General features: G+C 38.3%; 1 protein-coding gene across 6 annotated transcripts in view; it reads right to left on the minus strand.

Annotated features, from left to right (window-relative positions):
- The window catches only part of NXPE3 (neurexophilin and PC-esterase domain family member 3), a 41,231-nt gene that overhangs the window by 8,384 nt on the left and 16,773 nt on the right, over nt 1-16,074 (minus strand). For all 6 annotated transcript variants that reach the window (XM_032299230.1, XM_032299229.1, XM_032299227.1 and 3 more), the window contains 2 exons: nt 11,658-12,412; nt 6,376-6,449 (listed from right to left, as the gene is read on the minus strand). In XM_032299230.1, coding sequence (XP_032155121.1) covers nt 6,376-6,449; nt 11,658-12,412 — 829 coding nt within the window. The remainder of the gene's footprint in view (nt 1-6,375; nt 6,450-11,657; nt 12,413-16,074) is intronic.

Consider the following 16,074-nt stretch of genomic DNA (forward strand, 5'->3'; position numbering starts at 1 on the left):
TATTTGACAGAGAATGCATATATGTAATCTTTTTTCTTAGGCATCTGCTAATTCTTTGCAGGTTCAGAGCCCAAGTAGAAAAGGAAACTGAATGCTGATTTTAAAAGCTTTTTTGGTAAATGTGATTATCAAAGAAAAATTGGGAGGTAGGGTAAGTATTTCCTTGGCTTGTTCAAAAACAATTTCTAAACATATTATCAGGTGTAGCTTTACCACTTTACTGCACCTTCTGCAAAGCTCCCTCATTATATCAGTACATCAAGGCTGCATAGCTAGAGAGCTCCAGACACGACACCAAGGGCCCACAGAAAACATTTACTAGAACAAGAATTAAAAGTAATTTTGACGTTACAATTTTTTACCACTGTTAATTCGGTAGACTCGGCTATTCTGTGTCAAATATGTGTTATAAAGAAAAGTATATGGCACACAGGAAACAATTACCATTTCCATTCAAATGTTAATTATATTTACTACGAGAGTTAAGTCATGCAACGCAAATCAATTACTAAATCTGACGTTAATTCTTTAAACATGCCACATGCTACATGAGAAAAATTTTTTTTAATTTTTAAAATGAAATGCACGTACCTACACTGCCCCCTTAAGGTCAGCTGGGACAAAAACATTTTCTGACAATTTACATTTAAGAAGTCTGTGGCTGTTTAAACGGTGTTTCTTGTAACTCAGAATGCATTTCATGTAAGATAACTGAGATATAAAAGTCTCCTAAATAGATTATATAACCCCCAATGTACTATTCACATGGAATAAAAATAAAACAAAAAAAATGAAAATGAGTTATTACCCAACTTTATGGTTATCTTGAATATTGCTGGTAAAGGAAAAAGTTTAAACAGGGGTGGTTGTAGAAGTAGATAGGAAGATCTGTGTAAAACGAGAAGGGACATTTTTTGTTATTTGAAGATAATGTCTCTATATCTCTAAAACTTCTTGGCTTCTCTTTAAAGCCCATGGTTTGCATTTTCTTCCAAAGGCTGTCATCCATGTAATCCGTTAGCCAAATGAGGGCTATCTGGGCCAAAAATGCAACAAAATGAGAGAGAAAAAGGCAGAGAGATAAATTTTCCTAAATCATCCAGAAAGAGCTGGATGAAAAGGACACAGAATGAATTAAGGCAGGGCGGCGGGCGGGGGGCACCAGGTGAGCATGTGTAACAAACCTGTCCCTTAATTTTATGGTACAGAAATGTCTGCAGAATTAAGAACAGTAAAAGGCAGGACAAAGGGAGTACACAGCAAAGAAAAGACAGAAGAAATGGGATCAACCAACTCCTTGCACCAGAGACTGCCATGAGCATAGGAAGCTTGGGATAAGGTCAATAGGGGGAGATAGCCCTCGACAGGGTGAGGAATGGAGGCAGTGTGTCCTGAGCTGGTTAGGAACACTCTGTCAAGCGCTGGGAATATAAGAAGGACCCAGCTACACAGTAATTGTAATGGCTTAAGTTTGAGTTTACTCCTTGAATTCCCCCTATGAAACCTTGGAAATTTATTTTTCTTTCCTATATATTTTAGGGCTCACCTTATTTGTTTACTGTCTCTCATCACTGTGTTTTATTGTCTGATGCCTAGTGTCTGGAAAACCATTGTTTTATGTATTTTGGCTTTTTTTTTCCTTGAGTTGTTTCATGTGGGAGGCTAAATCGCATTACTGTTTCTCTATCTTGGCTGAAAGTGGAAGTTTGAGGGACTTGAATTTGAGGAGAAGGAGGATATAGAGAAGCTGAAGAGGAGGAGAGGATGAGATCTACAGCACAGATGGAGCATATAACCTTCTATAGGACAAGGAACATGAGTATATTGTGAGTATTCTTGTTATTTTATTAAGTATATAGGAGGAGCCGTGTTCCTTCCTCTGACCTAAAAGGGAAAGAAAGCTGTTATGATGGTTGGCAATGCAGATACATTTGCTGCCAGAGAGTAGGACATTCGGGGATTTTCTGGCTGTAAAGGAGATGGAAGGTAGAAGGAGGGTGGAGCCCAGGAGGTTTGTGTACAGGGGTTTGAAATAATAGTTTTCTAGTTGGAGTTTGAAATAATGGATTTCTAGATGGAGTAGGATGGCAGTGGGACAATAAATTTCAAGACCTTAAGTGTGCATGGCACTCACCTGCATGGGTTTTGTGAGTGTGTATGCTAATTTTCTCATATTCAACAGACTAGATACTATAATAGAGAAAAAAAGATAGTTGTGTAGGTCTTGGGTAGAGGAGGGGGAAGGTAAAGGGAGGGTAGGCTACAGTCCTGCAACAGCAATGTTATGACAGTCAGGAAGGAATGTTAGAAAATTCCCCTTTTGTTCTACTTTAGTTCTTGGAAACTTCTGTACTTAATGCTAGTTAAAAGCTCTAATGATCTGAACAAACCAACTCTTCTCTACTGAATGGAGAAGGGAGATATCAATATTGGATAAACAGTTCTGATACTGTTGCTGGCAGAATTCAGTTACTTGTGGTTGTAAGACTGAGTTTCCCATTTCCTTGTTGGTTATCAGCCAGGAGATGCCCTCTACCTCCTGGAAGTTGCCTATATTCCTAGCCAGGTTGCCCCCTTCATCTTTAAAATCAGCAATGAAGAATCTCTCTCACCTGGAATCCTTCTTACACTTTGAATCTCTTTCTTCAGGAAGAGCATGGCCCTGTTAAGGGCTTATCTGATATAAGGTCAGGTCTACCTAGGATAATATCAGTCTCTTAAAGTCAACTTTGAAATATAACATAATCAAATCACAGGAATGATATACCATCATATTTATATGTCCCTCCCATACTTACAGGGCAGGAGATTACGTAAGAGCACAGATCACTGTTAGTCATCTTAGTATTCATCCTACCGTAGCTACAAAGATACACACAAATATAAAACTTCGTTGTTCTTATCTATACCGTTGCTATTAGATCGAGTCTTATCCCAAACTCTCAGTAAGTTCCCCCAAAAAATATAAGCTCAAGTTGTTGATGAGGTTAGAATCTGTCGGGGTCCCTGAGCCACTTAGCTGTGATAATCTGCGGACCACATTACAGGTACTAATGAAAATTCCACAGTAATTCTAGCAACGGGAAAACGTGACATAAACCAGACGCTTGCCCTTAATAAGGTAGTCAACTCGAGTTAAAAACTGTTTTTCCTTGCTTTTGCCTGGAATTATGTCCACAAGTAGCAGTAGCATTGGCAATCTCAAGCAATCTAAATATGAATCTTAACCATAATTTTACCTTGTAAGAATATTAGCTAACACATATACAATTTCATATTCGCTAATACATAAATACAATTTCATAGGGAAAAGGTTTCAAAATATAGGATTCGTAAGTGAAAAAGTAGAAATACTATAAACCCCTTCTTTTTTTTTTTTTTTTTTTTTTTTTTTGAGACGGGGGTTTTTCTCTTTTTACCCAGGCTGGAGTGCAATGGCGCGATCTCGGCTCACCGCAACCTCCGCCTCCTGGGTTCAGGCAATTCTCCTGCCTCAGCCTCCTGAGTAGCTGGGATTACAGGCACGTGCCACCATGCCCAGCTAATGTTTTGTAGTTTTAGTAGAGACGGGGTTTCACCATGTTGACCAGGATGGTCTCGATCTCTTGACCTCGTGATCCACCCGCCTTGGCCTCCCAAAGTGCTGGGATTACAGGCTTGAGCCACCGTGCCCGGCCACTATAAACCCCTTCTAATGCTGAGCCAAAGAAAACACAAGACAAGCCTCCAGTATCTTGTGGAGCCAGAAAGTAAGGAAGTGCTGAAAACAAACAAACGGATGACAGCACACAGGATGACAAAGAGGCCAGACTGAAAGCGTTCCCAACTGCCAAAACGGGAATGATTTGAGAAAAAGAAAAGAATGATTGAACTGGATTATAACCCAAAGAATGAAATAATCATGAGTCTACACTGATATAAATACTTAAAGTGAAGAAGGGACAACTCTTCTTTGCAGAAGAATTCCAACTAATAAATGTTGAAAGAATGAGAGACATAAAAAGTCACCATTAGAATGCCTCAGAAATCACTGCTACAGGCAAGATCTGATGAACCTTGATGAATGCTAAAATTGGTTGGTGAAAGGTTTTTGTTTGTCTGTTTTGGGTTGCTTTTTTTTTTTTTTTTGCAGTAATTGGTAACAAGGTTGGTGAAAGTTTAAGCAGAAACAGAATGCTTGCCTAGAATGAAGCTGAAAAGGAAAGAAAAATATGAGCCCTTGATTTAGGGTCTTTGAGTGCCCCCTGCTGGTCACTAGCATGAAATTCAATGAAGTTGTGCCAAGCTGGGTTCCCTCTATATTCCATAAAGCAATTGCCCTTCTCTTTTCTTTCCAATTATACACCTGTCGCAAGATGGTTTTCCTATTCAAAACCAGGATTTTCTGCCCCTACTAATTCAAAATTACTTTTTTCCTCTAAAAATATATCAAAAAGCTCAGTAATTACCAAATCTATCTTCCCTCTAAACAGAAGAGTAAATCATAAGCCCATGGCCACTTCCTGGCTGATCCTCAAGACTTGTCAGGTACAGGCAAACTTTCCAAAGTTCCTCCCACTAACCATCCCTGGTTCACCTAGGGCATCACAATAAGGGCAAGCCAGTCGAGTCTGTGAGAAAGGACGGACGGATCCAGCAGTGGGAGACAGGGCCTCCTGAGGATGTCAGACATGGAGAGTGTTTAGAGCAGACACCATGTCTACCGACACCTTGACCTCAGGGTTGAGGCCCAAACGGATAAAAGATAAATATTTCCACTATTGATGCCTCGCATATATGTCCTCTAAAATTAGTAATTCATTTGGTTCAAGTAAATCAGATACGGCTCTTCTTCAGGAAAAGACTGGGAATTCTTGTGGCATACGACACAGCAGAGACAAGAGATATAAACTGGCAGTGCTCTGGCTGCATATAGGCCAAGCAAATTTTATTTAGCCCATACGATATTTTAAAAGTCTTGAATTGGATGTTGATGTTCTAAAATCTGGAGATACCACATTTAAAAATTCGAAGTTCCAGTTTCTCTTGGAAAAAACAAATCTACGGATCTGGCCACAAGCAGTTTGTTTCTTCATGGTAACTAAAAAGAGACTGCCCCTTGAGACAGTTTTTGCTCTTCAGTTCCTTCCCCAGCACCCACACAAGGGATGTGGCTAATATCCACTCTGCTCTATCCACATGCATTAAATGTCAAGCCCCTGCAGCAAAAGGGTTTGCGACATCTGCAGAGTACAGTACTATGAGTTAACACACTTCTAAAACCTAAAAGGACCTCGCCTGCCATCTGCTTAAGCCTCACTAGTAACGTGCATTCCTTCCTTCTAAAAATCACGAGAGCTAATTATATCTATTCTGCAAAAACATAACATAAACTTTTACTCCTCTGAATTTGTTCTTCTACTATAATATTGTACACCAATAAATCAGCATCACCTGAAAAGTTTGTTAAAACATAAACTGCTGGGCCCCACCTGCCAGGGTTTCTGTTTCAGTAGCCGAAATGGGAACTGAGAATTTGCATTTCTATCAGATCTCCTGGTAATGCTGATGCCGCTGATCCACAGATCACACTTTGAGAACATCTGCTATTCTCCAACCCAAATTTTTTTTATTTTAAACATTTCCATGATAATTTTACCTATATTTCTCAAGTATCTCTAGAGTAGCAATATCCAATCAACTTTTTGTTGGTATAAAATGCTGTCTACCTATAGCTACTGGGCATGTGTGATTAAATAACTAGATTTTGAATTTTATTTCATCTTAATTTAAATTTGAATCACTACATGAAACTAGTTGCTATCGTATTGGACAACACTGTTAAAAGGACTCTTGAAGAGCCAAACAGAAGAGGAGGTCTAGCAAGAAACGAAAACTTTTACATGAGCATAAATAGCATAACTCAGCCGGGCACATGTCTGCTATCCCAGCACTTTGGGAGGCCAAGGTGAGAGGACTGCTTGAGCTCAGGAGTTCAACCATCCTGGGCAACATGGCAAAAATCTATCTCTGGAAAAAAAAAAAATACAAAAATTAGCCAGGTGTGGTGTGCGCCTATAGTCCCAGCTACTCGGGAGGCTGAGGTGGAAGGATCACTTAAGCCCAGGAGGTCAAGGCTGCAGTGAGTCAAGACTGCGCAACTACACTCCAGCCTAGGTGACAGAACAAATAAAATAAAATAAAATAAAATAACAATAAATAGCAAAACTGAGAATTATGCACACAAGATTTGATTTATCAAACGGTACTTTTAATATTTTCAATTGCCCCCAGAAGTAACTATGGCATATAAGTTTTTACAACATAAATGAAACGACAGAGCCTCAACTGCTTAGTAAGAAAAACAACAAATCATCAAGCTTATTTTTTTTTTACCTTTTATTCTCCTGGGAATCACAGTTACCCAATCAGGTCCACTGGAGTTGATTGGCATTTTGATATTGACACCACTTTAAGAGGAATAAAAAAGTACAAGCTTAGGTTCTGGAATATTTATTTTCAGATATATGTCTTTATTAGCAAATGTTAAAATGACAAATTTCATGGAGCCTTATGATGATGAAACATACTTATGTTAACCAACACAAATAATAAACTGGGTCTCTTATAATAAGCAGGTTATGTGTACATATAAACTGAAAAGAAATTAAATTGATTCTTAAATTTCAATGCACTCTACACTGCTAAGAGTGCAAACTCCAAAATGACCAATTCTGGTCTGAATTACGTACTCCCCTTGGACTCAGAGGGTGGCTCACACTGACAAGAATGTCTATTTTGTCATTACCTAGTTTTCAGGCTGCAACTACAGGCTGCATCAAGTCATGAGTCAGATTCCTTAGGCCTTTTCCAGATCTGAGAGAAGCCCTGCTGGGGACACTTGCCCCCCAAGATATGTACTCATGAAGTACTCTGTTTATCATTACAGGACTCTTCAGTGTTGGTTCTCCTTACTAAAACATACACTACTCGAGGGAGGCAGCGGGGAAAAATAAAAGGAAACAAAACACACACTAACCAAAGACAAGGATGGTGCCTCATTCACCTTTGTATCCTAGCACAGGCCCTGGTCTAGAGTCCATACTCAGTCAATATTTTTGGAGGGCTGCATTAAAACGTGGGGGAGGCTGAAGGAAAGGATAAAAGCACTGAAAATCCAAGGTAACTATTCCAGAAACTGAGTCACAGTAAAACTAGGCCTCTTGTACTTAGACCAAAAACAAAAAATAAAATGTCAACTTTCCAAACTCTTGATATGGGAATGTGAAGCCATTTTTTATTATTTCATCAATTTCAGAAAAAAACTGTTTATTCAATAAATACACAAAATAGTTCTTAAGCTTCTTAAGCCAGGTACTGTCCTAGACTCCCAGGCTATTACAGTAAGGAAAATACACAGCCTTTCCTTCTTCATGGAGCTTACATAGAGGAGGCAGACAAAAACAAGGAATGAAGGAAATACGCAGGCCTGGCTACATTAGAGAATAATCGAATTTCATAGATTAAATAAAGTGATTTTTTAAGAGAGCACATATAAACTACTTTCATGAGCTTAGAGCTTTATGGTAAAGAAAAAAGAAATATAATTTACTTCTCTATGTTATAATCATTATTTCATTATTATATAATAATCATCTTGCAAAAACATAATTTCCATTTTTGCAGGAAAATTTCTTCTATAATTTTCCTGCAAAAATATTTAGCCTCAATCTAATCACATGGAAAGTAGAAACAATAAAGCAAATCCAAAGTAGACTGAGCATGGTGGCTCACATCTGTAATCCCAACACTTTGAAAGGCCGAGATGGGCGGATCTCCTTGAGGCCAGGGGTTTGAGACCAGCCTGACCAACACGGCAAAACCCCACCTCTACTAAAAGTACGAAAATTAGTCAGGTGTGGTGGTGCACGCCTAGTAGTCCCAGCTACTCGGAAGGGTGAGACACAAGAATCACTTGACCCCAGGAGGGAAGGTTACAGTGAGCCAGGATCATTGTATTGCACTCCGGCCTGGGTGACAGAGCAACACTCTGTCTCAAAAAAAAAAAAAAAAAAAAGTAAAGGACATTTATAAAACAGCAACATCAAAACTGCCAATGCCATACAAAACAAATAAGCTAAAGAAAAAGAACTCTTTGGGATTAAAGAGAGAACCAAACACACTGTGTAATCATAGATTAGATTAGTTAAAATTAAAAAGATAGCTATAAAAGTCATCATTGGGACAACTGAAGAAACGTGAATATCTAACATGAACTGCATATTAGGTAACAGTACTGTAATGATGATAAATGTCCCAAATGTGATCATTATGCTTATATGTTAGAGAAAGTCCATTGTCTTAGGAGAGGCATATTTATGGAGTGCAGTGACATGATATCTGCAACATACTCTCACATGGTTCGGGGGAAAAAATTATACACAGATACATATAAACACAGAGAGACATAGAACAAAATGTGGCAAAACATTAATAATAGTGAATCTAAGAGTTCACTATTATTCCTGCAATGTTTCTAAAGATTCCATTTTTTTAATACAAAGTTAAAAAGAAAAAAGTAGCAATCATGCTAAAATAAAGGGAAATGTTTTAGGTGATAAGCCCATTCTTTTAAAAGGCCTTCCCTTATATTAATTGGGTCTTTAAGGAAAGACCTGTTGTTCTTTCCAAGAGTAACATTTTTATTCCCTTATAAGAATAAAGATGATATCCTTTAATTGTTCAACTGTCATTTACAGAACCAAATACCAAGGCTAAGCTTCTTAATTCTTTCTGATTTAAGTAAGGTTATGAGTCCCCAAGGAAGAGAAGTAAAAAGGTTATCAGCTCAACATATTTGGGCCATAAGTTCACAACAATAAACCCAAAAATCCCCAAAAAAAATCAATATCAGTATTTTTCTTTTCAGATAGCCTTATGTAATATTTCAGAAGTTTTAACAGAACAAAGGACAAAAAAATGAAAATCAATTATCAGGACTCTGTCAAACGTTTGCTTTCCAAAAACTTATGCCACCTCAAACACTGTTTTCTCAGCAACCTTTCAGGTAAGTAGAATTCTGCAATTATTCTACAACAATGTACCATCAGCCAGCCTCACCCAGGACATGCAAGAAAGGGCAGTGACAAACATTATTTTATCCTTGTTGGTTCATGGGTGTTTTTTGTTTTGAATAGTAGAAAGTCAGAAATACTTTTAGGTTTCACACTAATTTAGTTCTCTAACCTTTCTCTATTTTCCACATGGAATTTGAGTAAATTACTGTGCTTCTTCCTCTTTGCTAGGCCACTATGTAGACTGACAACAAACTCTATAGGACAATTATAGCTAACAATCATTTACGATATATTTCAAAACAATTATGACAGTGGAACTGGAATGTTCCTAACACAAAGAAATGGTAAATTCTTGAGGTAATGGATACTCCAATTACCTTGATTTGATCATTATATATTATATGCTTGTATCAAAATATCATATCTACTTCAAAAATATATGCAAGTATTGTACTTTAGGTTCTGGGGAAAAAATGAAAAAGAAAAAATATATATATGCAAGTAGTATGTATCCATAATTTAAAAATCTAAAAACACAACTCTAACGGGGCAAGGTGGCTCCCATCTGTAATCCCAGCCCTTTGGGAGGCCAAGGCAGGGGGACTACTTGAGCCCAGGAGTTTAGGCCATTCCGGAAAACATAATGGGCCAGGCACGGTGGCTCATGCCTGTAATCCCAGCACTTTGGGAGGCTGAGGTAGGTGAATCACCTGAGGTCAGGAGTTCAAGACCAGCCTGGCCATCACGGTGAAACCCCATCTTTAAAAAAAAAAAAAGAAAGAAAGAAAAAGAAAACATAATGAAACCACATTTCTACAAAACATACAAAAATTAGCTGGTTGTGGTGGTGCAAACCTGTAGTCCAAGCTATTCGGAAGGCTGAGGTGGGAGAATCGCTTGAACCCAGGATGTCAAGTCTGCAGTGAGCCATAATCATGCTACTGCACTCCAGCCTGGATGACAAAGCAAGGCCCTGTTGCAAAACGAACAAACAAATCCTCTACAATAGGGTAAATGAGTAGTCTTCATACATAGACAAAAAAGTACACGGAAATAAAATAATCTGCTTAGTCACTGATAAACGGCATGTCTGAAACCTGAATCCAGGAATAAAATGAAAAATTCTGTTTTGGTTTTGAAATTTAATTTTGTTTTCATTTTGTACTGAGCCACAGAAAATACTAGTCTTCTCAGCAGTAAACACTGTACATTGAGTGCTCCCTCTGCTGGCCTTCTAAAAGTATGGCATGAATCTACTACAGTATACATATATGTAACCTGGTATGACCAAAAGCTGACTACAGGGTGGAAAACTGAAGCGTTTTATTTTAGGAGCGCCTACAAACCACATACTTTATGATAGCAACTCTTCTCCCATCCAGTAATGAGTGGACATAAACTATGAAAATTTTTAGATTGCCCAGATGTACTTAACAAAAATACCTCCCTTTTATGCAATAAAAAAATCCTCTCTACCAAGGAATGTTTAAAAACAATATATTTCATTAAAAAGTAAAAAACATGTATACATTATTTCAAACAATGGTACTTTTTTGGTTGAGACAGGGTCTCACTCTGTTGCCGAGGCTGTAGTGCAACTGTGATCATATTCGCTGCAACCTCAAATTCCTGGGCTCCAGCCTTCCTCCCACCTCAGCCTCCCAAAGTGCTGAGTCATGAGCCACCACACCTGGCCAAAATGGTACTTTGTAACCAAGTAGCTTTCACAATTTTTTATTTCTTAGTGATGTTATGGAATATTGAAGAAAACACAAATTTTAATTCATACTGGTTTCATATTCCTTTCTCAACATTATTCCATATATTTATCATCATGCTCAAAATATGCTCATATTTGAAACAGAAATTTGAACACATTACTGCAATAATTTTAACAACTATTTAGCTTAAAAAATATAAGTTTCTGTGGCATTCCTAGCTTCCAATGCTTATTATTAAGTCCACCCAGCAATGTTGCCATATTCATAGTTTTTTAATCAATATGTTCAAATGATTTTAAACACTGATATTATATCACTTTTAAAAGTTTCAGTTCATTAGATACAAATATAAAATACCAGCCTGACTACTAGCCCTACCAGCCCTGTTCTTGGATTATTTTTTTCTTTGCATAAAATAGATGGGGCCTTGCTATGTTGCCCAGGCTGGTCTCAAACTCCTGGGCTCAAGCGATCCTCCCATCTCAGCCTCCTAAAGTGCTGGGATTATAAGCATGAGTCACCACACCTGGCCCTTGGATCATTTTTTATCTGTTCTGTGAATAAGGGATTTTGCTTACACAGCTACTATGTAAACATGCTATGTAGTTTGAAAGTCAAACACAGATATGAGGGTAAAGAACAAAAATTCAAGGGTAAAAGGTCTTTAATTTGGACTTGGATAAGCACTAAGCTTCACTTTTAAAACACTAAAGAAAAATACAAATATATGGGTTTTTTTTAAATTCAATATCTCTTCTGAATTGGGTCAAGTTGAAAGAGAAATAAGAAACACATACCCAATACCACAAAGTCTCCTAAATGGGACAAGAACAGTGGAAAATAACTCTTCAAACTATCCCCCCAAAAAAGCAGCACATACCTCTGGAAGAATGCACTCTCTGCAGCAGTTAGGAGACCCTTCAGGTATCCACCTTTGAAATGAGTAATTCTGCTACTGCAAGGGAGCTTCTTTGGTTTGAAGCAGAACCAGGGTTCCCCAGTGTAGAGGTCTGTAAAGTTACACAGGGGCAGATTCCCAGGAAGACACACGTTGCACTCAGTAGTTTCAGAAATTCTTCCTGAACGGAAGAGACTCTTGAAATAGACCCTGTCTGGTTTATCTTCCTGTAAGTGCTGAAGAACTCTGATCCCTTCACTGGGGTGGACCAAAGATATGGACACTTTAACTTTGCCTGGCCATAGCAAAGTAAAGAAAACTTTGTAAAACCCATTCTGGTAGTCCACCACCCTGCCCACAGCCCCGGCCTGCAGCTTGGGGGAGTGAATTCTGGCCTGCAGATAGTCTCCACCATACTTCTTGGGCTTTCTTTGAAAATCCTGTACATGAACCAGTACCTCCAGCTGGCTTCCCACCTTAAAGAAGGCAGCAGAGTTCAAGATAACAAAGTAGCTGGAAGAAGGGTCAGTGCTCTTCACAAAGGGGACTGGGCCCACATCTGGAACCTGTCCGTGCAAGGCGGCCAGCAAGGAGTCCTCCTCCATGCGCTCCTGGCTGGACAGGGTCTGCTGATCATAGCCACAGTAGGGATTCCGGCTAATTCTTGTCACCTGGGGGGAAACAAACTGCCCACTGCTGTCGATGAATGTGGCTGAAACAGTCTCATGGTCCAAGTACTGAAGAAGAAGACACAAACAACAGAAATTACCACTATATGTCTCTGTATTTTTGGCATAAATTCACAGAGGGCTCCCCATATTTCTGTGAGTTTTAGCTCCAGGAGCTCAATCAGATTCTCACAGTAAATATCAAAGAAAAATCCCCTTGGGCTTCTGGCAAGGGAAAGGAAATGGACCCATTTTGAAGTATGCAGAACACTGTGTTGTTCTTAACAAAGCGGCTGCTGAAGAGAAAGTCCTTTATCAGAACCTAGCATACTGGAGCTTTATCAGAGCCTAACCAAACTGAGAGAAGGGAAGTACCTAACTCCAGCCCTTTCTAGCCACCCAGTCCAACCTAAGAGGGGGAAACACCCAGAAAAAAGTAAAGTAAAGGGCTGGACAAAGATATACCATGCTAACACTAATCCAAAGAAAGCAGCAGTAGCTATATTAATTTCAGACAGAGCAGATTTCAAAGCAAGGAAAGTTATCAAAGATAAAGAGGGTTGGCCAGGCACGGTGGCTCAAGCCTGTAATCCCAGCACTTTGGGAGGCCAAGGTGGGTGGATCACAAGGTCAAGAGATCGAGACCATCCCGGTCAACATGGTGAAACCCCGTCTCTACTAAAAATACAAAAATTAGCTGGGCATAGTGGCACACGCCTGTAGTCCCAACTACTCGGGAGGCTGAGGCAGGAGAATTGCTTGAACCCAGGAGACGGAGGTTGCGGTGAGCCGAGATCGCGCCATTGCACTCCAGCCTGGGTAACAAGAGCGAAACTCCGTCTCAAAAAAAAAAAGATAAAGAGGGTTATCACATAATAATAAAGGAGTCAATTCTCCAAATAACAACCCTTAACATGTATGTAACCAACCAATGAGTATCAAAATATGTGAGGCACAAACTAACAGAGAAATAGATGAATCTACATTATAGTCTGAGACTTCAACACTCCTCTACCAGAAATAGATCCAGTAGGCTGAAAATTGGTAAGGACATGGTTGAATTCAACAGCACCATCAATAAACTGGATATAGCTGACATCTGTAAACTACTTCTTATCAAGTTTGCGTGGAACATTAACCAAAACAGTCCACATTCTGGACCATAAAATGCACCTTAACAAATTTTTAATAATAAAAATCATACGGTATCTTGTCTTAAGCCATAATGAAATTAAACTAGAAATCAATAATAGAAAGATAGCTGGAAAATCCCAAAATAGTATACAAATGGACAACATACAAAATCTCATGAGAAATTTAAAAATATTTTTAATTAGGAGAAGGTAAAAATATAATTTATTAAACACTATAGGATAAAGCAAGAGAAATGTTTAGAGGGAAATACATAGTTCTACACATATTTTAGGAAAGAAAAATGACCTAAAATCAATAATTTAAGCTTACATCTTAGGAAATTAGAAAAAGAAGAGCAAACAATATCCAAAAATAAGCAGAAGAAAAATTAAAAATATGAGAGCAGAAATCAATGCAGTTGAAAACAGGAAATCAATAAAGAAAAATCAATCCCAAAGCTGTTTTTTTAAAAGATCAATAAAATTGATAAGCCTCTACCAGGCTTTAAAAAACAGAGAGAGAAAGGATACAAATTACTAAATCAGAAATGAAAGAGAGGCCATCACTACAGATCCCATGGACATTAAAGGGATAAAGGAATATTATGAACAACTCTATGTCCACAAATTTGATAATCCAGATGAAATGGACCAATTCCTTGAAGGGCACTATCCATAAAGAATGCACCTAATGATGCAAAAGTAATATTATAACTAGTGGAAAACAAATATAAAAGAACGAAGTCGTGCTTTCTTCATCACTTAGAGTAGGAAGTTAAGATATGTTATCTCATGCTGTTGGGAAAATAAAAGGTCTAAATACATTATTTTATATTATATATAGAAATAAAATTAATTTTGCAAATTGTGGAAAAAGAATGAAGTAAGCAGAGACCTTATCTTTCATTATGTTAACAGTAGTAGGTCAGGTGTAGTGGCTCATGCTTGTAATTCTAACACTTTGGATGGCTGAGGCAGAAGGACTGCTTGAGGCCAGAAGTTCAAGACCAGCCTGGGCAATATAGCAAGAACTCATCTCTACAACAAATTCTTAAAAAGTTAGCCAAGCATGGTGGTACATGCTTGTAGTCCTAGCTACATCAAAGGCTGAGCTGGGAGTACCACTGAACCCAGGAACTCCAGATTATAGTGAGCTATGATCCCGCCACTGAACTCCAGCCTGGGCAACAGGGCAAGACCTTGTCTCTAACAAATAAATAAATAAATAAATATTAAAACTAGGCTAGGTACCGTGGTTCATGCTAGTGCTTCGGGAGGCAGAAGTGGGCAGATCAGGATTGTTTGAGCTCAAGAGTTTGAGACCAGCCTGGGCAACATGGTGAAACCCCGTCTCTATTAAAAGTACAAAAAATTAGCTGGGCGTGGTGGTGCATGCCTGTAATCTCAGCTACTCAGGAGACTGAGGCACAAGAATTGCTTCAACCCAGGAGGCAGAGGTTGCAGTGCACTGAGATCATGCCACTAAACTCCAGCCTGGGCAACAGAATAAGACTCTGTCTCAAAAACTTTAAAACAGGAAAATAATTATTATTATTTTATATATATATATATATATTTCTTTTAATATATATATGAGGACTGCTTGAACCCAAGAGTTCAAGGTTACAGTGAGCAATGACAACAGCCTGCAACAGAGTAAGACCCTGTGCCTAAAAAAAAGGAAAAGAAAAATTCAGTAGTAGCAGAAACAGCCAATATTTACTGTGAGCCTTTATGTTACGGATACTTTTGGAAAGAGTATCCATGAATCTTTAAACTCAATGTTCAAATTATCACATGTGATAAGTCCTGTTATTATGTCCATTTTATAGACAAGGAAACTGAGACAACGAACAGCTTAACAATTTGCTCAAGGCCATGTAGGTTAGAAGCAGCAAAGGATTAGAAGCCAAGCTGCCTGAAGTGAGGCCTGTTTTCTTAACCACCCGTGCTACACTACCTCATATGAACAAGTTAGGAGATGCCTTGTAAAGTTTACAAATCAAGATACAAGTACATAATGTATAACTAGTGCTACCTACCCAAATAATATGAGCATTACATTCACTCAGAGTAAAGAATAGGGAGGGGATCCAATCGGTGCTTAATACCATTCTCTATTCTTTGAAATGTCTATACATTCTATGAGTTATTTTATTAGTAAACAGGATAGAGGAACAAATGAGCAGGAAAAAAGTTATAGACCTCACCTGAGGCATATAACTAATCTACCTAAAATGTAGAAAACTATATCTTACATTATGCAATTAAACTGCAGGGAACAACAACAGCAAAGCAAAACCAAATATCTCTCTCAATAGCTATAACATTTCCTTGTTTCTGGCAAAACACTTAACAAGTCCTCAGGCTCCCCACCTATGACAAACCACTTCAAAATCCTACATAAGGTAAAAATAATCTCAAAATACAATAATGTTTAATGCTCTTCTTAGATTCTGTATTTTTCCCCTCTCATTTTATACTAACATATACACATTTTCATTTTAAAGGGTCTCATTTAGGAGCCTTCATTTTAAAGGGGTACATGGTAGTATTTGTTCATTTAAAAAGTGGCACGGGGAAAACAAAACTGACTGA

The sequence above is a fragment of the Sapajus apella genome, unplaced genomic scaffold, assembly GCF_009761245.1.
Source record: "Sapajus apella isolate SASKATOON/1434 unplaced genomic scaffold, GSC_monkey_1.0 scaffold40, whole genome shotgun sequence".
NCBI lineage: Eukaryota > Metazoa > Chordata > Mammalia > Primates > Cebidae > Sapajus > Sapajus apella.